Source organism: Oryctolagus cuniculus, chromosome 5 (assembly GCF_964237555.1).
Source record: "Oryctolagus cuniculus chromosome 5, mOryCun1.1, whole genome shotgun sequence".
Classification (NCBI taxonomy): domain Eukaryota; kingdom Metazoa; phylum Chordata; class Mammalia; order Lagomorpha; family Leporidae; genus Oryctolagus; species Oryctolagus cuniculus.
The window spans coordinates 128,700,512-128,721,541 of NC_091436.1; the positions used below are offsets into that span (position 1 = coordinate 128,700,512).

Genomic DNA, 21,030 nt, shown 5'->3' on the forward strand with positions numbered 1-21,030 from the left:
TGGTGATTATCATATAAGGAAAACTTTGGTCACAACAGCCTCCTAGCTGGACTGAAGGTGGGAACTGGGGACTCAATCCAGGTCCTTTACATGGGCAGCAGCCCAATCACCACTGCTCCCAGACTCTGCATCAGCAGGAAGCTAGAGTCAAGAACAGAGTAGGAATGGAACCTAAATACTTTGCCATGAGATGTAGCCGGCCTAACCACTGTTCTAACAGCAAGACCAAATGCCTACCTCAGAAAAACTTTTAAATGACTAAGGCTGATTTTCCCTAAAAAGAACTTAAGACATTCCTTAGTCTTGAATCTGAATATCTGTAACAATCTACCTTCTATTGTATAATGTTAATCTTTTCTTATGGTAGTTTTCATATAACCACAAAAGTAGAACAGTACACAAACCTTCCAACATGGCCAATCCTAGTTCACATATGCCTCTTTCATGTTCTAACTCCTCCCTGGATGATTCTAAAGCAAATCTCAACACTTTATTATTCCAAAATTTGGTAAACACCGCAACACCTACTTTTAAGAGTACAGACTTGTCTATCATTTTATCATACTAATCTGCACCAACATCATCTTCGAACCAATAAGCAAATCCTTAATATCATTAAATATCCAGTCAATAAACAGATTTATCCTTCTCACATACTTTAAGAGTTGAAGAGGCCTTTTTGAAATAAAGACACAATTATAAAATTGAGGTGCTATTTTAAAAACCTGAATTTTTTTAAAAACTTCATTCCAAAGTCAGAATTCCATAAATTACCAACGGGTAATTCATCATGGAAATATGAGGTGAGGGAGGCACGTATTGACAAAATGTAGACATTTTCTTTCAGTTCTTTTCTAGGCCTTTATAAAGTCAAAACTTAAAAAGATAAATTATGGTAGCTAACTGAGTCCCTCATTATGGGGTAAAGTAAGGTATCTCTCTCTACACAAAGTAGGTAATTATTTGTAGGTTGTCTCAACATATTGTGAGCAAAGAAATCAAAATATATTCAAGTGTATGTTCAAGTATTTAGAGAAGTACACAGATAGCTAACATTTACTTTGAAATGCATCAAAAAAACAAGACATCTTGATGAGTAAATGGATGGAGAGGGATAGATATCTGGTAAGGCTAATATGACAAAATGTCAATGGCAGACTATAAGTGGTAAGTATGCAGGTGTCTGTCGCAAAATGTTTTCAACTTCCCTCTGCATCTAAAAACTTAATTAAATAAGAATTAATCAAGTCTGCTTCTTAAAAACTAAAACAGATGCAGTACATGAGCCACAAGTAAGTGACAGATGTCTATGCTTTCACTGCACAATGGCTTATGGCTAAGTTCTCCACATTACTGTCTTTCTGCTAATGGAATACTCTCCAGGTAGATTTCTAGCTATAATTTGGATTTACATATCCTGTAGACCAGCCAACAAGGAGCAAACATGATCAGCAACACAAGCAGCCTTGGCAGTTATTTCTCACTGCAATGATCAATTGCTTTCTCTTTTTTACAGCAGTCTCTTCTGAATTGGTTGTCAGTACCCGAGAAATTCTGTGTACAGTATGGAAAATTAAGTTTTCAGCTGGACTAAGTGGTCCTGCTTGAAAGAATGTATCTGATTCCATTTATATGAAACCCTGAAAAGACAATATCTAGTCACACAAAATAGATCAGTAGTTCCCTGGGACTGGAGAGTGAAGTGAGAGGGAAAAGGAAGAGGTTGATTGGCTTTGAGCATTAGAACTTTCAGGGATGATGAAAATATTTTACATCTTTATTATATCGGTGGTTATATACGTATATACATATCAAAATTCATCAAAGTACAAGATGTGCCTAAACTACATCTCAGTAAAGCTCATCTAAAAAATAAGAATCATGAAAGAAATATCCTCTATATTCCAACACCTTACCCACCCCAAATCCTGTTCCTGTGTAAGATCTTCCCTTAACTAATTTCCAGAAATTCACAAATTGCAAGACTAAAAGATACCTGAAGTACATGGGATTGGCTAATAAATGCAACACCACACAGTTTTCTTAACTAGTTATTCTATTACTACAAAAGTTCCAATTTAAGAACATTTAAATCCACCATATAGTACACTAAAGGGTAAAAAAGGAAGCAACTTCAAATCCAGCAGCAATTCTCTCACATGAACCAGAGTGAGTCAGCTTGGAGCACGATACTGAGACTGTCAATGGTGAGGGCTATCAGCTACTGGCTTCAGGGAACCCATATGTTCCTACCACTGTGAACATCAACTGGCAGAACGGCAATACAATCTGACACACTGAAGTGCTTCTCTGCCCAGGATTATGACAAAATTAAGTCAGCCTCTCTGGCTCTTGCGCCTAACAAGCTTTGAATTTTCTTTTTTAATGGTAAAGAAAAAGAAGTGTGGGCTGACATGGCTAACATGAAAGAAAATTTTCTTCCTAGAGCATCTCTGCCCCATGATTTCAAGGCAGAAGCTGACACTCAGGCAACCTCTAGGAACTCGCTCTATGAGGACCTAGACACTTGAAGCACAAACTTCCAGAAAGTCAACTCCAAATATACAAAAAGCCGTTAGATTAGCATAGCTAGCAAGTATCAAGCAAAGACTGGAAGTGCAGCTTTCTAACTTGGGATTTCCAACTTTTTAAAAATCAAAATCACAGTAAGAGACATATGTCTGGGGGGGTGAACCAACAGAAGGAAGGCCTTTCTCTCTGTCTCTCTCTGTCATTGTCTAACTCTGCCTGTCCAAAACAAAACAAAACAAAAAAACATGTCCTCCTACTACAACTCAGCACACACAGAACATACAAATGCAAAACAAACTCTTACAAAAACATTATTTATCCTTATAAAACCCAAGAGACACTTCAGTATTTCCTAATCCTTTCAAAAAATATGACAAGCATTAGCCCACTAAATTTATTTTACAACATAAATAATCTCAAAAACAAACTACATCAATTTGTCTGCTACAGACTAGCTTCACATCATCCTACAAGGGTTTTGGGGTTGGAGCTTCCTTAACTTGCTCCTTCTCTCCACTAACATACTACCTGCCAGACACTGCTCTAAAGGATTTAAAAACAAAATGAAAACTCTGATGAAGATCCCGACTTGAAGTCTTTCAGTTTAGTGAAGGAGGAAAAACCTGTATTGGGATCACGAGAAACAAAGCTAGGCGGTAACTTGGAGGAGACAGCTCTCAGCCAGGGATAAATTGAGGCAGGTGCGTGGAAAAAGTGCCACCTGAACTGGTCTTAAGTGAGAAGATTTAGTTCCGTGAGGAGGGGTGAAGTACTCCACAGGAAAAGAGCATCCACCAGGACAGAATACTCCAGCCAACCTAAAGGACACCATCCAGAGAAAGCTAGAGGCCACATGACTGCCTCTTTAAAAGGCTGGGTGGTGGGAGACGCCCTAGAGGTGTTTATCAAAAGTCACCAGACAAAAACAAAAACATTCTTTTTGCAGGTTGTCTTCCAGAAAAAGTTATTTGGTGTTTGAAGCGACCAGATAAACCCAGTTTTAAATACCATAGTTAAAACATCTATTCCAAAGGCAAATATAATATCACTGGACTAGGAAGGTTTCTTAAAACTTTAAAATGTTTATTGAAAAGGCAGAGAGACACACAAAGAGAGATCGTTCATCGCCTAGGCCCAAATCAGACAAGGCCCAACAAGGCCCGAGCTGGGAGTCGGGGGCAGGGATTCCAACAGAGATCTCTCACATGGGTGGGCAGCAACCCAGCCACTGCAGCCCTCACCCTGCTCTGCCTCTCACCGTGTGCATCAGCAGGAGGCTGTAACTGGAAGCTGTGCCTAGACTTGAACCCAGGCACTCCAACAGGGAATATGGACGTCCCAGGAGGTGTCTTAACTGACCAGCAGCCCCAGTTTCCTGACCCAAGTAAATGTGGTTAACAACCACCAGGCACTATGTATATACTGAAGGCCTATTTTACATGCCAGGGCCTGCAACGGAGGCTTCAGGGGGCGTAAATACGATTTTGAGAGTCCCTGGAGGAAAACTGCCTTTTCTTCCCCCAGAGAAGTCGGCAGAACCTTGCTTTTTCAGACCCTCATAGAAAATAAACTCCTCCTTCTACCTGAAACTTCGGGCAAAATAACTGCTCCTAAAAATTTCCTTAGCAGGACAGCATGCCAACTGGCTTGTCCTGCCTAAACTCATGCTCCCTTTTCTATCCCATCTTTCTGCCCCAAACACAGCAAAATTCGGTCTCTGCGCACAAGCTTTTCTGTCCGTTCTTTGCTGTCAGAAGAAATCTCTTCACCCTTCCAAGCCAATCAAAAGTCTGGCGGTGAAGAGCACCCAGGTTGTGGCTGGCGAACCCAACAGTGCTTCACGGGCCTGAACTTGGGGCCTTTGCAGCACTGACCGTTAGCTAGTAATGGGCAGTTCACCTGTCCATCTTCAACAGGCAGGGATGGTTCTTATTCACTCTACCTACTCCCTGCCCGGCACACACATACTCTGCCCCAGAACGGGCTGCCAAGGGAGTCTCCCCTCATCCCAGGGAAAATTCCGCAGTACTATTAGGATTCTGAACATCTGAGAAAATGTTAACAAGGGATTAAAGTGTTACTAGGGAGGCGGGGAAAAAAAAAAAAAAAAAACACACAACAGGCTGTGCGGACTGGGCTCGCCAGTCGCACCTGACACACTGCAAATGCCAAAGTAGAAAGGCAGAGTGCGGCCCCGAGCCAGGGACCGATCAAAGACTGCGAATGGGCAAGCCAACTAACACGAGCAGCAAACTGTGCAGGCCCCGGGGGAAGGCACGCGCACGGCTGTGCCTCCTCCATAGTGAGGGTCCAGGCGCGGAACGGACCGGCCTTGCAGCCCGGGCCGGAAAGAAAGGTCGGCCTCCAAGCGCGCGATGCGCGGCGCGGCGCGGCGAGCGGGGCGGGAAGGAGGAAATGACGAGCCCAAAGGGGTGGTAACGGAGCGGGCCGGAGCGCCGGGCCGGCGGGCGGGGCAGGGGGGTGGGCGAGCTAACGGACCCCCTCCCCGCCCGGGAGGCGGCGGGGCGGGCCCCTGGCGCAGTCGGGCGGGGGCGGGCCGAGCCTCCCGCCGCCGCACTCGGGCCCCGGGGCCGCGGCGCGCGTCTGCCCGGCCTCCCTCCCGACCCAGAGGGGCGGCACACACAGGCCCGGGTCGCGGGCCCCGCGGGAGGACACTTCCTGTCCTGAGGGCTGCAGCTCGGGAGGTTGTGAGGCCGCGCCGGTCGGGAGGAAGCCGCCGAGGCCCCGGGGCCCGAGTGCGTGTATCTGTGGGAAGGGGCGTTCGCGGCCGGCCCCACCGCCCCCGAGCCCCGGGCCCGAAGGCCTGAGCCTAAAGGTGGGCGCAGAGGAGGTGCGTCCCCCACTGGCACGCTGTAAGGATTGGGACCCCGACGGTCTGTTCCCGGGGCGGCCATCCCGCGCGCGGCGGCCCCTGCAGGCCTCGGCCGGCAGTGACCCGAAGCGCCTGCCGGTTCCAGGCCGGGGCCGCCGGCCGCCCCTCTCGGTCAGGCTCAGCTCGGCTCCCCGGGCTCGACGGGCGCCTGGGCCTCTCCTGAGTGGTCAGCGAGACCCGCCAATCGGGGCGCTGGGGCCGGCTCTGGGCCGCTGGATATTGGCTCCTCACACTCACCGTGCCTCGCTCCCCCGGTTCGCTGCCCGCGCTGATTGGCTCCAGTACCGGACCCCGAAACCCAATCAGAGGCTCCAGCCGCCGCTGCCGCCGCCACAGCCGCTGCCTGGCAAAATGGCGAACCCGAACAAAGGGGAATCGGGCCTCCCTCCAACCGCCTCCGCGCAGGCGCCTCTAAGACCACGCCCCCAGCCCCAGCGCTGAGCTCGCCCCACCCCCCCGCGCAAGAGCACTGCGCAGGCGTCCCGTGAAGCCACGCCCACTCCCCTGATTCGACACCACCTCTGGCCGAAGGGATACGCAGGCGCCCTCCACACGCGCCAGACCCTGCACTTCCAAAGCCGCCTGGGGCATAGTACTACGCAGGCGCTAAGTCGAGCCTTGGCCCGCTGCCCACCCCCTTCCAGCGGCCCTTGGGACACACCCCTGGAGCTAACGCGCAAGCGCCGCTTCCCGAGCTCGCGGTCTGCAGTCTCGTTACGCATGCCCGGGCAGCGGCGGGCGACCGTGGCATTTACCGCCGGAAGTCCCGCGGCCATCACCATAGAGCTCGAGCTCGGCTGGCGGGCTAGAGGGGCTCGTTTCCGCCCGCCACCGGGCGGGAGCGGCCATCTTAGTGGCGCGCAATTGAGGACTGTGGCGGGATTGGCTCCGCGTCTGGGCTCGCCTGCTGCTCCCCACCTACCAGGGTTGGATCCGGAGCCCATCCCCCGGGGCGGGCACCTCCCCACGGCGGACTCCGTTGCAGGTGCAGAGTGGCTCCGGTTCGTGGAGGCCCTGAGCGGGAGCCTCCCTCGGGACCCCAGGACTGGTGCTCCGTCCTCGCTGGCCCGCCCTGGGGTAGGAGACGATGGGAGGCTTCCCTGGACCTCTTTCCTGTCATCCCGGAGGAAGGGGTGAACCTTCCTTGAGAAGCCGCCTTCTCCCGCCTCCCGCGTGCGGCTCGGCACGCCCCTGCCCCGCACTCCCTCTGATGGCGGTTTCACGGACAGTAGCCAAGCCCCTCGTGGTTTGTTCTAAGCCAGGCGCTCGTCCCGGGGAGCGCGGGAGCCGCCCTGGGCTCGTCCCTGCCCCGGAGCACTTGGCACCCTCCTTCCCGGAGGCCGGACCGACTCGCCGTCGGCGGCCAACTTTGGAGGGGGAGAAACGCAGGTGCGTGGGACCAGGGCAGTCAGCGTAACTATTGCGGCCGCCTGAGCGTTTTTACTTTCCCTTCTCATAGCTGCAGAAACACTTGCATTCTGGAAATAGCGACCCAGTATCATGGCCAGCAGCCTTAATGAAGACGCAGAAGGAAGCAGAGTGCGTAACAACTATTAACTTATTGGTGAAGTGAAATTCAGGATAATTGAGGTCAAATGCAGAAACACATTTTAATTAAACCCATAATTGAATTGTTCCTTTCTCTCTAGCTGATTTACTTAAGAGAGGCTAATAGAATCCGAGGCGGGGACCATCCATCACTTTTCCTTTCACACGTGCTTGTTGGGTGTAGTTAACTCCTTATGTGCCGAGAAGTTGGGAATCAAACCGCAGTAGGGGCGGGGCGAGGTGGGGGGGGGCACAGAAGAGAGGCAATGAGAGAGTATTTTTCCCTATGTGATGAAACATTTTCTTTCCCTTTGCACATTTTAGATCACTTATGTGAAAGGAGACCTTTTTGCATGCCCCAAAACAGACTCGCTAGCCCACTGCATCAGTGAGGATTGCCGCATGGGCGCTGGGATAGCCGTCCTCTTCAAGAAGAAGTTCGGAGGGGTGCAGGAACTGTTAAACCAGCGTGAGTTTGGAAAACCTGTTTGCCCTGGTGAAAGCATCTTTGCACCTCCTGTTAACGCTTTAATTACTAAGCTGCGCGTGCAGAGAGGAGGGTCCTAAGGCCTGACAGCTGTTGGTGCTTTGGAGTCAGTGTTTCCTCCACAAGAATGGCCGCTCGTTGAGGTCCTTAGCCCACCAAACCTGAATTCTTGTGTTCTTAATCGCCTCCATCACTGTCATAAAACTTTCTTGGTAATCCTGCTCACTTCTCTGCAGCCTTGTAATGCCTCTGAGTCCACAGTATTAGCTGGACATTCAAGATCCTCTGCTTGACAGAATTGTACTTACTTATCAAAAAATGTGGACCTCTGCTCTTCCTTCCACACCCCGCCTGCCCCTCTTCCAGTGCCTTTAAACCAGAGATGAGGATGAGTGGCATGCTGGAGCTTCTGAAACAGTTTTTCAGGCTGCGCTCCAAGTCTGCCAGTGGCTCTGACGCCAGACTTAAACGATTTCTTTCTGCTTTGTATTGTAGTTCTTTATAAAGGTGATGCCTTGTCTGGACTGAAAATTTAAGATTTTTTTATATGTTTAGCACAACCCTTGGTACATATAGAGATGGTTATTGAATGAATACACATTTGGCAAGTAAAAACGATGCAGTTTTCTAAAAGAATTTCAAGACAATATAGAAGTTCTTTAGCTGCATAAGCATTCCTGCAGATGGAACTAAAATTCTGGTGCAAAAAACTTTTGAAGTCTGTATTAGTGGGTACTTTCCAAAAGTTCATGGAAGATGTATCTTATGAAAACTATGAGTGGGCTTCAAGGTTTTTTTGTTTTTTGCATTATGATAAACTTTTTAATTCAGTTTCCACAAACTTTGAAGTGACCTCATATTTGAAATGAGGAACAAGAGAAGAACTGGAGTGTGGGAAGACATCATTGTGAGAAAGCCTCAGTTAAGGAGTATAGCATTTGGGAAAACTGACAGGGAGCAGAAAGTCTGTGGGAGACACATTTCTTCACTGCTGAAAATGGCTCCTAGTTCTCTGGAAGCATTTTTAAAAACCTAAGAATGCAAGCTGGCGCCGCGGCTCACTAGGCTAATCCTCCGCCTTCGGCGCCGGCACACCGGGTTCTAGTCCCGGTTGGGGCGCGGGATTCTGTCCCGGTTGCCCCTCTTCCAGGCCAGCTCTCTGCTGTGGCCAGGGAGTGCAGTGGAGGATGGCCCAAGTGCTTGGGCCCTGCACCCTATGGGAGACCAGGAGAAGCACCTGGCTCCTGCCATCGGATCAGCGCGGTGCACCGGCCACAGCGTGCCGGCCGCGGCGGCCATTGGAGGGTGAACCAACGGCAAAGGAAGACCTTTCTCTCTGTCTCTCTCTCTCTCTCACTGTCCACTCTGCCTGTCAAAAAAAAAAAAAAAAAATCTAAGAATGCAGGTTGGTGTTGTGGTTTTCTTTTTCTTCTCCACTATTAAATCGCTGTTTTTCGTAGAGAAGAAATCTGGAGAAGTGGCTGTTCTGAAGAGAGATGGGCGCTACATATATTATTTGGTAAGAGGGGGCCAGCGAGCAGAGGGGCTGCACTGCACTCAGGTTGACCACCGTGCTCTGTTCTGGACAGCGCAGGCTGTCAAAAAGCTTGTCCTGTCATGACCGCTCCCGCCCAGTGGTGGCGGCATGGAGCACTGGGTTAGAAAAGAGTGTGTGGCTGGGTGCCACTTCCCTGCCATCCAGCATGGCCCGTCCCCCTGAGGTTTCCAGAAGCTGGGGTGCCCCCCCATACTTTCTTCCAGTCCTAGTGAGATAGAAACAGTAATGTCTCATGAGCCGATTCCCCAAAGGGGCTTTCCTTTTATTCTCTCCTGTCAAACCCTGTGCTAGGTAGTGCCCAGCTCCTCTCCTGCCTGGTCCCTGGGTTGGTCTGCGGCTTCCTTAGTGATGGTAGCGCCCACTCACTGTAAGCCTGACCTGCACTGCACAGTGAGTGGGGAGGTGTCCCCTGAACTCTGCCCTTGGCTGCTGTGACTTCAGGGTTTTCCTTCGGAGCACTGCTAGTTTCTGTTCCTTTATAGGGAAACTAAAAGCAAGCGAGCAAGCATGGTTTCTAAGTAACGAGAGACCGTTAGCGGGATTTTCAGGTAGTGTGGGTTCTTCCTTATTGCAGATACTCAGCTTATCTTTTGGATGTGGCACAAAGACTTTCTCCTGTGGTGTTTAACAGCAATTGACAATAAGGACAACCTGTCAATCTCCTGCATTTCCTGGGGAGAAGAAAGATTTCCGCAGGCGGAGTCTGGGTGTCTCAGTCTGTACTTAGTGGATTTTCCTGAGAGTCTGCTCTAATAGTGTGGAAGGGACGGTGTGACTTTTGTCTTCCCTGCTGTAGATTAATTATCCCATAAAAAAAAAACACTCTTAATTATCAGGATGTGGGCAGATGGAACGATTTGTTATTGGCTATCATTTTGAGCTAATGAAAGTTTGAATCTTTTCTTTGTGTTCAGATTACAAAGAAAAGGGCTTCTCACAAGCCGACTTACGAAAACCTACAGAAGAGTCTAGAGGCCATGAAGTCCCACTGTCTCAGAAATGGTGTCACTGACCTCTCCATGCCCAGGTAAGGAATTCTAGGTCCTAAGTGAAGATTTGGTTGGTTGGCGGGATTTACTGTCTTACCCAAAGACAGCTTTTAAAAGCTTAACTCAAAAATACACATTTCAAGGTGAACAAATTTAAAAACTGGGGCCAGTGCTGTGACATGGAAGGTTAAGCCTCTGCCTGCAGTGCTGGCATGCCATATGGGTGCTGGTCCGAGTGTAGGCTGCTCCACTTCTGATCCAGCTTCCTGCTAATGAGCCTAGGAAAAGCAGTGGAGGATGGCCCAAGTGCTTGTGTGCCTGCACCCACATGGGAGACCCAGAAGGAGCTCTTGGCTCTTGGCTTTGGCCTGGTGCAGCCCTATCCATTGTAGCCATTTGAGGGGTGAACCAGCAGATGGATAGTCTCTGCTTCTATCTTTGCCTTTCAAATGAATATTTAAAAAAAAAAGTTTTAAACCTTTGTAAAAGCACCAGTGAGCGAGTTGTTTGATTTTATGTGAAGGTATAGGCTGTGAAGGTATAGGCATTTTCTACCTTGAGTTGAATATATATTTACATACTTTATATATATAATATATATTATAATTATATACATGTATATACTGTAATTAACTTCAGACACCTGCCTCAGCCTGCTTACTGAGGAGGAACCATTATCATTCAGTCACATGTGTTGAATTCCCAGCATTCTCTGCTTAAAGCTTGGCCTCTGTTCCTGAAGCAATGTAAGCTGAAGAACCAAAGCTGGGCAGTGGCCACTTGTTGTCTCTCCACCTTGTTTCTGTGGCAGGAAAGTTGTAACTCACTGCCACCTTGACCGCATGTCTGTTCGTGGTCAGCTTGGGTGGTAGCCAGGAGATCTGTTCTTGATGCAACTTCTTAGAGCGGCTATTGCAAATTGAAGGGAATAAAACTGGGGAGTCATTAGCCCCTTTGCTTCCTTTTTAGGAAATAGGCCTCACCTCTTATCTGCTGTCACCTTAGTAGTTTTTAGTCAGGGCTGACCATGCACACAGATTATATTATGACTTATGTTACCAGAAACTTTTTTTTGACAGAGTGGACAGTGAGAGAGAGAGAGAGAGAGAGAGAGAGAAAGGTCTTCCTTTTCCATTGGTTTACCCTCCAATGGCCTCTGCGGCCGGCGCACCGCGCTGATCCAAAGCCAGGAGCCAGGTGCTTCTCCTGGTCTCCCATGGGGTGCAGGGCCCAAGCACTTGGGCCATCCTCCACTGCACTCCCGGGCCACAGCAGAGAGCTGGCCTGGAAGAGGGGCAACCGGGACAGAATCCAGCGCCCCGACCGGGACTAGAACCCGGTGTGCCGGCACCGCAAGGCGGAGGATTAGCCTAGTGAGCCGTGGCGCCAGCCAGAAATGTTTTTAACTCAACACTTCAGGGACTTGATTACCACATTATGATATGAAATTAGTAGTTTTGGGTCTCATTTTTCCCTAGGAATGTTGAAGATCAATAAAGAAACAGAAAGGAGAAAGGTGTCAGGTGGTCGAATTTTATGGCTGATCAAGGTTTCTTGCCAGAGTGTTGCAAAGACGTTACTCCTGGATTGCAACCAGCCTGGTAGTTCCAAGTACCATCTTGACTACTTTTTTGCATAGATCTTGTCCCTTGTCCTTTTATTATTATTTTTTTTTTTTTTAAGATTTATTTGTTTGTTAGAGTTACAGAGAGGGAGAGACAGAGATAGAGATTGTCTATCCACTGATTCAATCCCCAGATGACCGCAACAGCCAGGGCTGGGCCAGACCAAAGGGTGCAGGGGCCCAAACACTTGGGCCGTCTGCTGCTGCTTTCCCAAGTGCAGTAGCAGGGCGTTGGATGGAAAGTGGAGCAGCCGGGACTTGCACCCTTATGGGATGCAGGTGCTGTAGGCTGTGGTTTCACCTGCTCTGCCACAACGCTGGCCCCTCTTTCTATCTTGTTTTTTTTTTTTTTTTAATTATTATTATTATCATTTATTTATTTGAAAGACAGTGTTATGGAGAAGCAGAGAGAGAGGTCTTCCACCTGCTGGTTCACTCCCCAAATGGTCACAACAGCCGGAGCCGGGTCAATCCGAAGCCAGGAGTCTGTAGAGCCGCCAGGCCTATGTGGGATGCCAGCACTACAGGCGGTGGCTTTACCTGCTGTACCACAGTGCCGGCTCCTCTCTCTTTCTTAACATTTCATCATTATAAGTTCATTTTTAAAACACCAACCTTTTCCTGTCCACCTTCAGCCAGTTTGCCTCAGTGGGTGTGGAGGGATGTTGGGGCCGTCGTGTGGTGGCAGAGCTACCCGGTTCTAAATGTAGTATGAAATAATTGGAAACTTGCTAGGGAAAGGGAATCAACAAGCTATTGCATGCTGGACTGTCTAGGAAGGGTCTCTGGTGACTCAACAAGAATCAACTTCCAGACCCCCTCTGGAGCTGCCTGCAGGTGCGACCAGATGACTTGTCTTTATGCGTGGTTGGATGCAGCTTGAAGGTCGAGGGAGAGAGCACTTTCCCAGATTCCTTCATCCCAGTCAACAGAGGTGTTTTATCTTTTGCAGGATTGGATGCGGTCTGGATCGTCTGCAGTGGGAAAATGTATCTGCGATAATTGAGGAGGTGTTTGAAGCTACAGATATCAAAATTACCGTGTACACACTCTGAACAGATGTGCATTTTGGGTGTGTCTGTGACCCCCTGTGTCATCCCTGCTGGGCCATAGGACTGGCAAACTGACCTTAAAACGGGCAGAGAGAAACTTCGTGTGGTTTGTTACAGGCCGGACTTGGGTTGCTGTACTCCAGTTCTTGGACTGTGGGACTCTGGAAGAGGGGTTTTGTGGGTGAGGTGGCCATGTTTTTCACAGGGTCTTAAGGAGTCGGTGGCCTGGTGCTAGACTGGAAAGCCAGTTACGACCTCTCTTTTGCAGTCTGCTGTGTGGGTTGTTTGGCTGGCCACTAGGTGCCAGCATTGATTCTGCTTCTCAGCTTTTTGAGAGAAATTTCAGGCAGGATGAATGTTTGCATTGGGTTGATACCTTTTGTCGTGTGCACTGAATTTGGTATTATCCATAAGTCATCACATTCATCATAGGAGAGAAATGCAGATTTTGTTTCTAGTTACAAAATTGAGTTCTATATTGCTAACAAATTTATGGTGACAAAAACAGAAAATAAATCTTGGGGTGCACTGAAGCTCTGTGCTCATGTCTGTGTTGTTCTGGACTTGAGTAACAGGATTCGGCTGTAACTTAATTTTGAGGCATCATGGTGGTCAGTGGGAAGAGTAACAAGGTGAGAAATATGAATGGATAAGAACCACACATCAGCGTAGCCAAAGGCAGGTTTTCTGGATGTCCTCGTGATGAGCTTTTCCTCTTCTGCCCCATTGTTTCTGAGATTGAACTTGTCTGAATTTTATCATGAAACAAAAGAAATGGTACACGGTACATGTCTGGCAGTGCTTAGCATGGAGAAGTGACTCAGTAAGTCAGTGGTTCTCAACAAAAAAATTTAAAAAAAATTAAGGCCACTTTTTCTTAAAAACTTCTAATTTGGTGGCAGGGTAAGGTAGTCAGGTTTCTCTGTTTTTAACTGCCTCAGCAGATCTTGATACACAGCCAGCTGATCTCAAGAACACTGAGTAAATACTCGTTTACCATTCTTCTGAAGCCAAGAGGACAGGTGCTTTTGTTCTCATGGGGGTCTAAAGTTGATGAAGTTACCAGTGGTTCAGGCCCAGAACTGCTGCCCGGCTAGGCCTCCCCCCGGCCCCCTTCCTGGAGTGGTGAGTTAAAGCCGCTGCCAGACTGCCTATTGATTTTCTCCCTGGGGCCAGTTCCGGGTCCCTCATGGGACTTGCTGTACTCCCAGTGTAAAAGAACAGTAGGCTTTAGAAGGGACTTACTGGACACCAGGAAGGCACTAGTTAAATCTAATCTTTGTACTTTAGACTTGTATTCTTAGCACATTTCAGCCTGATAGGAGGCAGCAGTTTCAAATGTATTTCACTCTGGTATCTGTGTGGAACAGACACGTTCTGTGTGTTGGTATAGGAACAGTGCAGGGGCAAGTTCATTATCAGACTTTTAGACTAAGGCTTTTCTTAAAGCTTTGTTTCTGTCCTCACAAACTTGAAAAGAGGAAGAGAATGTCTAAACAGAAAATTTAAAAAGTGGGGTGATAAATGGACACTTAAAGGAGTATTTTGTTTAATTCTATGCAAATAAATCTCAACACTTGGGTCAAAACATTGGTTTCCTAGACTTCCTTTACTCTTCAAAAAGATTATGGCTAGTTTTTCTCATGGACCTCATGGACTCTGAGCCTTGATTCTTCTAACAGCACCTGTCTCATCGAGGTCGCTGTCAGTGGAATTCTGGATGTGATTAAGTGCTGTGTCATTTGCAGGTAGTCTGGGGTCAGATTCTGGTGACTTACTCATACTTAACGTCTGGAGAAAGGAGACATGGCCTGATAATCAGAACCAACATATTATTCCTGGAAACTTAGAGCTTGGCAAACCACCAGAAATTCACATGTGAATTTTGCTTCCATATAGGACTCAAAACAAATGTTTTAAGAAATGAGTTTTGACATCCTGCTGTTGGGTCAGGTACCTCATACTGAACACTTTTCCATGTTGTATCTGAACATTGAACCCCACCTACTTTTTACCCTCTCCTCTTTAATCATTGCTAATTACTTAGTAATTGGCAACGGTATGTGAGTACCTCATAACAGATTTCTCATGCTTTTTGTTTTTTGTTCCACCCTCTGCCATACTCTTTATCTTCAGAGAAGGGAAAAGGCCCTCACTGACAATCTCAGAAGAATATTTTAATATCAAGGCCACCGTAGGAAGTGTTCACGGGTGATCTCATTAGTATCATACGTTGTCCAGACACGTTCTGGTTTAACCTTTCCTCCCACTTTGTGAGACCTCAGCCTGGTTCACAGCCTAGGATAGCCCTAAGCCTGGGGCTTGCTTACTGTTCCTGAGAACTCCCAGATGTCCCAAGTGCCTTAAAAAACGCGGCCACAGAAAACCACACCGTTTCTTTTATTAATACTGCTGATTTTCTTTCTTAAAAAAACAGAACAACCCAGCTTAACATAAAATGAATTACTGGACGTGTCAAGACTGAGGCTGGCTGCCTCAAGTGCCCCTTTTGGGGCATCCTTAGGCCTTCAGCCCCACAGACACCTGGTGCCCGCAACTGGCTGTCTCTCTCCTACCTTCCTCTTTCCTAACAGCAGCTTTAAAGAGAGAGGCACAGCCTAAGTGAATTACACTGTGAGAAGTATATTTTGAGTCTTCTGAGGGCCTTGTCCAGTAGAATCGGTTGGCATCGTGTGTCCAGCTCCAAGACAGACATGTTCGGGACGGCCATATGTGTCACTGCTGTGGCAGCAGGCAGACCTTGGTCAGAAAACAGAAAACAGCATGTTACTGGAAGCCCTGCCAGCCAAGGTTTCTGTATGCATTCTGCAAGTCTCTCCATCCTGTAGTCTTAAACAGTTTCAGGCTTACTCAGGTTGGATTTATTTCATTCATGTTTTACTGTGGTTCACATAAAAAAAAGAACTCAGAAAAGACCTGCCATAACTCTGCTCTCAAGTTATGTATGTGATTAAATGCTATTCTGTCATTCATTTAAAAACTTGCATTAGGAGCCAGCATCTTGACTTATCAGGTAAGGCCGCTGTCTGTGATGCTCCAGTTCCAATCCAGCTCCCTGCTAACAGACCTGGGAAAAGCAGAGGAGGATGGCCCAAATGTTTGGGCCCCTGCCACATACACGGGAGCCCCAGGTGATGTCCCGGGCTCCTGGCTTCTGCTGGAGTTAGAAGCAGAGACAGATCTTCCATCTGCTGGTTCATCCCCCAAATGCCTGCCACAGCCAGGATTGGGCCATGGTGCAATCGGGAGCTGAAGACTCCATCCGAATCTCCCACGTGGGTGGCAGGCCAAGTCCTTGAGTCATCACTGCCATCCCTGAGGTGTGCATTAGCGGGAAGCTGGATGGGAAGTGGGGTAGCCGAGTCTCCAACCAGGCACTCCGGTAGGGGGAATGAGCGTCCCATGCAGTGACTCCAGCCAGTGAGGCATGTGCCCACCCTCGTCCTTTTAAAAACAAAAGAGAAAAGATAACAAGGCAGGTCTTATTTAACAAATGCTTACTCCTTGGGATCATTTTAATTAAGGTTATTCTTTTGGGCTTTTAGAGTACAACTATTTCATGCCATTTTTTAAAATACAGTCTAACCTTTACCTTAAGGAGCATGAGCAGCTCAAATAGAGGAGAGGGGAGTATGGTAATGCTAGTCAGATAATAGTTACTTGTGTATGTTAATGGAGCCTACAATGTGTGAAGTGTTCAGTAATAGTCTGCTTAACAGTAGTACAACTTAGGAGCAGGTACTTAGTAGTAAGAGGCCCACATCCCACATGGGGGTACCTGGGTTCAAATCTGGTTCTGGCTCTGGTTCCTGACTCCAGCCTCCTGCCAGTGCAGAACCTGGGAAGCAGCTGTGATGGCTCAAGTAATTGGATCCTTGCCATCTGTGTGGGAGACCTGGATTGGGTTCCTGGCTCCTGGTTCTGGCTACAGCTCTTGTTAGCATTTAGGGAGTGACCCAGTGGATGGGAGCTAGCCCTCAAGCACTTCCATGTGTGTGTGTCTCTTTCTGTCTCTGTCTCTGTCTATCTCACAAATAGAGGGGAGAAAACAAAACAAAAACCCTGAGAAACGGCCATTTCCCTCAAGCTGATTTATTTTGCTTCTGTTTAGTATAAGATAGAACCCTCAATTATCTCAAATTAGAATATCTTTTCAATCCTTCTTGAAATGCTTAATTTTGATGAAAAGTTCCTGAAAGACATTTCTAGGAACCTACTAGTTAGGTAGCTGGAACAAGTGGCCCATGAAAGGTGTTTAAGAAAAAAGTGTATTGGAGTTTTAAACTTCAGCTACCAGTTATCCTTCTGTAGAATCTAATTACAGTGCTAGTACTTCAAGAAAGATCTTCGTTATCAGAGGTCAGCCTGGAAGATAACGTTTTTACTGCTGCTAAACACTGCTGAGAATGTTGTGGTCTGGTTCAGCTATGCATTGCCCTACCACGGTCTCACTGAATTCAAGGGCTGGGCCCTGCTTTTTTGAAGAAATGGCTGAAAATGGTGTCTCCACGGGTCATCAGACACTCAGCTCTAGGATGCGCGGGCACCCCATGAGCGTGGCTACGGGCTGCCAACTGGGAGTTCCGGAGCACTGATCCCCAACTGCGTCTGTGAGAGACGCCAGGAATCCACGGACATCTTCGTGGAAGCATGTGGGTCTATTAACATGTGCGCTGCGCCAGAATTCAGCATGTCTACGAGGGTGGGCACACCCTGTCTCCGGACGCTGTGGACCGGTAACTCGCAGCCTCATAAAGAGGCTCAGTCTCAGTATTTCTGTGGGAGCAAAGGAGATCAGGCCAAACACAAAAGAAGATGGTAAAGTTTTTTACCCTCTTTCCTGAGGGTAAGTGGCCTTTTTCTCTAAGAGTCTAATTTACCCTCAGCAAGAAGCCAAATTGGCCTTAATTGTGTCCTAATTATTTGCTTAAATAGCTAATCTTTACTTCCTGTCCTCTCACTTCTCTTCAGGAGGCTACTTCTGAGAAGCCACACCATTTACAGCATCTTTTAACCCCTTAGAGCTCCCTGCATGGACCAGCCCCTGGCTCTTCAATCCCCATTCCTGCAGTCAGCATTTCTCATGAGTTCAAATGCATTGAACATTCACCCAGCAGTTACTGATCTCCCACAAAGCATGGAAGCACATCTGGCCCCCCCAAATCCACTTGGGAAATCTAAACTGAACTAAAAATGAAAAAAAAAAAAAAGCCTCCGAGGGAGGAAAGAGAAAAATGGAAAGGGAGGACTGCAAACGGGGCTGGGGCAGGGCAACTGGAAGGCGTCCAGAGTTAGTATGGATGAGTACGCAGTGGCAGGCTGGGGGGATTTAAATCCGTCCTCTGCCCTGCTCAGGAACAGGTCCTTGCACCACGTGAATCTTCGTAAGGAGGACCCTGCTGTCTCAGCTGAGCTTTTCCTTATCACGCCTGGGTTTTCCAAGTTGTGGGAAGATGAGTTTGATATCTATTTATTTTTTATCTATTTATTTATTTTGACAGGCAGAGTGGACAGTGAGAGAGACAGAGAGAAAGGTCTTCCTTTGCCGTTGGTTCACCCTCCAATGGCCACCACAGCCTGCACACCGCGCTGATCTGAAGGCAGGAGCCAGGTGCTTCTCCTGGTCTCCCATGCGGGTGCAGGGCCCAAGCACTTGGGCCATCCTCCACTGCACTCCCTGGCCACAGCAGAGAGCTGGCCTGGAAGAGGGGCAACCGGGACTAGAACCCGGTGTGCCGGCGCTGCAAGGCGGAGGATTAGCCTAGTGAGCCGCGGCGCCGGCCGAGATTAGTTTGATACCGAAAGGTAAGAGGGAATGAGTTCGGGGACAGAGACCTGGAAGAAAGAAAAGCAGGCAAGGTGGCCTAAGATGTTCTTACACACCAGCCAGAGGCAGAAAAAAATGCAGTCCTCCCCAGGGCAAATGACAGGCTGCTCCTTCTGCCTTGTACCCACGTTCCCGGTTAATAAAGTGACAGCGCCCCAGCGCTGGGAGGACTCACGTGAGGCCGAGCCCTGCCGCCTACTTGAGGATGTCGGCGAGTTTCTCCTCGTAGTAGAGGAAGTTCTCCTGAATGTCCTCCCAGGGCTCAAAGGCCTTGGCTTCTCCCTCTTCCTGCTCCACAAAGTTCTGCCAGACGTACTCGAAGTCCTGCGGCTTCATGATGCGCAGCCTGCAGCCAGCCTCCCTCAGCTTCTTCAACGCAGCCTGGATCTCGGGCTCTTCCCACATGAAGAGCCGCCCCACCAGAATGAGCAGGCGCAGGTTCTTGGTCTTGCCCAGGGTTCTGATGATGCGGTCGGCGCAGGCCGCACAGGGGCTAGACGACACGTACCAGGTGACGTTGTACCGCAGAGCTGGGTCGAAGGCCGGCAGGATGGTGTTGAAGAAGGCTTCCTCGGCGTGGGCGGCCGCGTGCTCATCCTCCAGGTAGCCCCGGGTTGCTTGAACTTGGCCTCCCTTGCCCTGCACCTCGACCACGTAGCAGAGGAAGGTCTTGTTCCGCCCGGAACTGTACTCCACGTTCCGGAACTGGAACTTAAAGAAGTTGACAGGCAGCCGCTCCCTATAGTTCAAGGGGACAAAGGGACAGGGAAGGAGAGAGGAAAATGTTGAGTTGTTTGTAGGGCTGGCCCTGAGAAGGTAGCTCTCCAAGGCAGGTTCACTCTGCCAATGGCAGTGACAGAAAGGCGTGACAAAGTCCAGAAGGGCTTCTCTGGAGGAGAGAATAGGGGAATTCGGGCGGAGATGTGCATTCTGATCACCCCAGCAGGAAGGGAGCCCAAACACCACACCCTGACTGTTTCTAAATCAGTGACCCTTTGACCCCACTGACTATACCTTCGAATCACCTAGAAGACTAAAAATGTCAATGTCTGGGTCCCACACCATATGAATTAAGTCAGACTATCTGGTGAGGGTGCCTGATTTTTTTTTTTTTTAAGATTTATTCATTTATTTGAAAGGCAGAGTTACAAAGAGGCAGAGAGAGAGAGAGAGAGATGTCTTCCATCCACTGTATCACTCCCCAGGTAGCCACAATGGCTGGAGCTGCGCCGATCCGAAGCCAGGAGTCAGGAGCTTCTTCTGGGTCTCCCACGCGGGTGCAGGAGCCCAAGAACTTGGACCATCTTCTACTGCTTTCTCAGGACATAGCAGAGAGCTGGATCAGAAGTGGAGCATCCAGGACTCGAACCAATGCCCATATGGGATGCTGGCACTGCAGGTGGGGCCTTTACCCACAGCACCAGCCCCATGGTGGGGGGGGTGGGGAGCAGTATTTTTATAAAGCTCTCTAGATGATTCTAATATGTGGCCTGGTTTGAAAAGCACAGCGATTTTACAAAGTAGCACGCTTGTGAAATTTCTCACGAGGGAGCAAGACAAAGATTTCGCAGGAATTTCATGCTTTTATTTCTGCTCCTTGCTGTGACTCTTGTAAATTGCATCTCAGGCACAGAACAGCCTTAGCATGCCCTCTTTTTTTTTTTTTTTTTTTTTTTTTGACAGGCAGAGTGGACAGTGAGAGAGAGAGACAGAGAGAAAGGTCTTCCTTTGCCGTTGGTTCACCCTCCAATGGCCGCCGCGGCCAGCGCGCTGCAGCCGGTGCACCGCGCTGATCCGATGGCAGGAGCCAGGTGCTTCTCCTGGTCTCCCATGGGGTGCAGGGCCCAAGCACTTGGGCCATCCTTCACTGCACTCCCTGGCCACAGCAGAGAGCTGGCCTGGAAGAGGGGCAACCGGGACAGAATCCGGCGCCCCGACCGGGACTAGAACCCGGTGTGCCGGCGCCGCAGGTGGAGGATTAGCCTAGTGAGCATCAGCGCCGGCCAGCATGCCCTCTTAGTGATGATTTCTCAAGTGTGTTTTCCTGCAGGTGAGGGATTGTCACGTGGTAAATGCCTGAGAGTTTTCACCTGTGAGACCAAACCACAGAGAGCATTTGGAATCATTAAGCTTGTGTATAGTGCTGGGTTGCTTTGACATCTTGTAGGGTTGGCCTCTGCCCCCACCCCCATGCTTATAATCAAGCAGCTAGATTCTAACTGGACCGAGACGTCAATAAAACATCTGAGGCCGGCGCCGTGGCTCACTTAGCTAATCCTCCAACTGCGGCGCCGGCACTCCGGGTTCTAGTTCCGGTTGGGGTGCCGGGTACTAGTCCCGGTTGTTCCTCTTCCAGTCCAGCCCTCTGCTATGTCCTGGGAAGGCAGTGGAGGATGGCCCAAGTGCTTAGGTCCTGTACCCGCATGGGAGACCAGGAGGAAGCACCCGGCTCCTGGCTTCAGATTGGCGCAGTGCTGGCCGTAGCGGCCATTTGGGGAG

General features: G+C 48.9%; 3 protein-coding genes across 21 annotated transcripts in view; 1 reads left to right on the forward strand and 2 right to left on the reverse strand.

Moving 5' to 3' along the window:
* Nucleotides 1-6,202, reverse strand: part of NFYA (nuclear transcription factor Y subunit alpha) — a 25,661-nt gene extending 19,459 nt beyond the window's left edge. For 4 of the 13 annotated variants that reach the window (XM_070074104.1, XM_017345113.3, XM_070074103.1 and 1 more), the window contains exons 1-2: nucleotides 6,087-6,202; nucleotides 5,663-5,768 (exon numbers count right to left, since the gene is read on the reverse strand). The gene's annotated coding sequence lies outside the window, so the exon portion shown is untranslated. Of the gene's footprint in view, nucleotides 1-3,790; nucleotides 4,668-5,662; nucleotides 5,834-6,086 lie in introns of those variants that run through there. The other 9 variants (XM_051854755.2, XM_051854756.2, XM_008262889.4 and 6 more) reach the window with 5 other exon arrangements.
* APOBEC2 (apolipoprotein B mRNA editing enzyme catalytic subunit 2) overlaps nucleotides 1-21,030 on the reverse strand; it is a 45,392-nt gene that overhangs the window by 17,129 nt on the left and 7,233 nt on the right. The window contains exons 2-3 of one of the 4 annotated variants that reach the window (XR_011388683.1): nucleotides 18,466-19,270; nucleotides 11,151-11,377 (exon numbers count right to left, since the gene is read on the reverse strand). Coding sequence is in view for 2 of the 4 variants with exons in the window: in XM_070074105.1 (XP_069930206.1) it covers nucleotides 15,311-15,443; nucleotides 18,731-19,270 (673 nt within the window). In the remaining 2 variants the exon portion in view is untranslated. Of the gene's footprint in view, nucleotides 1-9,931; nucleotides 11,378-15,064; nucleotides 15,444-18,465; nucleotides 19,271-21,030 lie in introns of those variants that run through there. The other 3 variants (XR_011388682.1, XM_002714709.5, XM_070074105.1) reach the window with 3 other exon arrangements.
* On the forward strand, nucleotides 4,722-14,271 carry OARD1 (O-acyl-ADP-ribose deacylase 1). 4 transcript variants are annotated; one of them, XM_017345116.3, is made up of 6 exons: nucleotides 4,722-4,888; nucleotides 6,885-6,964; nucleotides 7,298-7,442; nucleotides 8,921-8,979; nucleotides 9,933-10,045; nucleotides 12,584-14,271. In XM_017345116.3, the coding sequence occupies exons 2-6, from the start codon at nucleotides 6,926-6,928 to the stop codon at nucleotides 12,684-12,686; spliced, it is 459 nt and encodes a 152-aa protein (XP_017200605.1). In that variant the 5' UTR covers nucleotides 4,722-4,888; nucleotides 6,885-6,925; the 3' UTR covers nucleotides 12,687-14,271. The 4 variants fall into 4 exon arrangements, with proteins under 4 accessions (XP_017200605.1, XP_017200604.1, XP_002714758.1 ...); XM_017345115.3 differs by lacking the exon at nucleotides 4,722-4,888 and adding an exon at nucleotides 6,114-6,410 and having other exon boundaries at nucleotides 12,584-13,216; XM_002714712.5 differs by lacking the exon at nucleotides 4,722-4,888 and adding an exon at nucleotides 6,134-6,502 and having other exon boundaries at nucleotides 12,584-13,216.

Coding starts and splice junctions, on each gene's coding strand:
- OARD1 (XM_017345116.3), top strand. CDS start 6,926: ATGGCCAGCAGCCTTAATGAAGACGCAGAAGGAAGCAGA. Junction 7,443..8,920: donor GCAGGAACTGTTAAACCAGC/GTGAGTTTGGAA, acceptor TGTTTTTCGTAG/AGAAGAAATCTGGAGAAGTG. Junction 10,046..12,583: donor ACTGACCTCTCCATGCCCAG/GTAAGGAATTCT, acceptor TATCTTTTGCAG/GATTGGATGCGGTCTGGATC.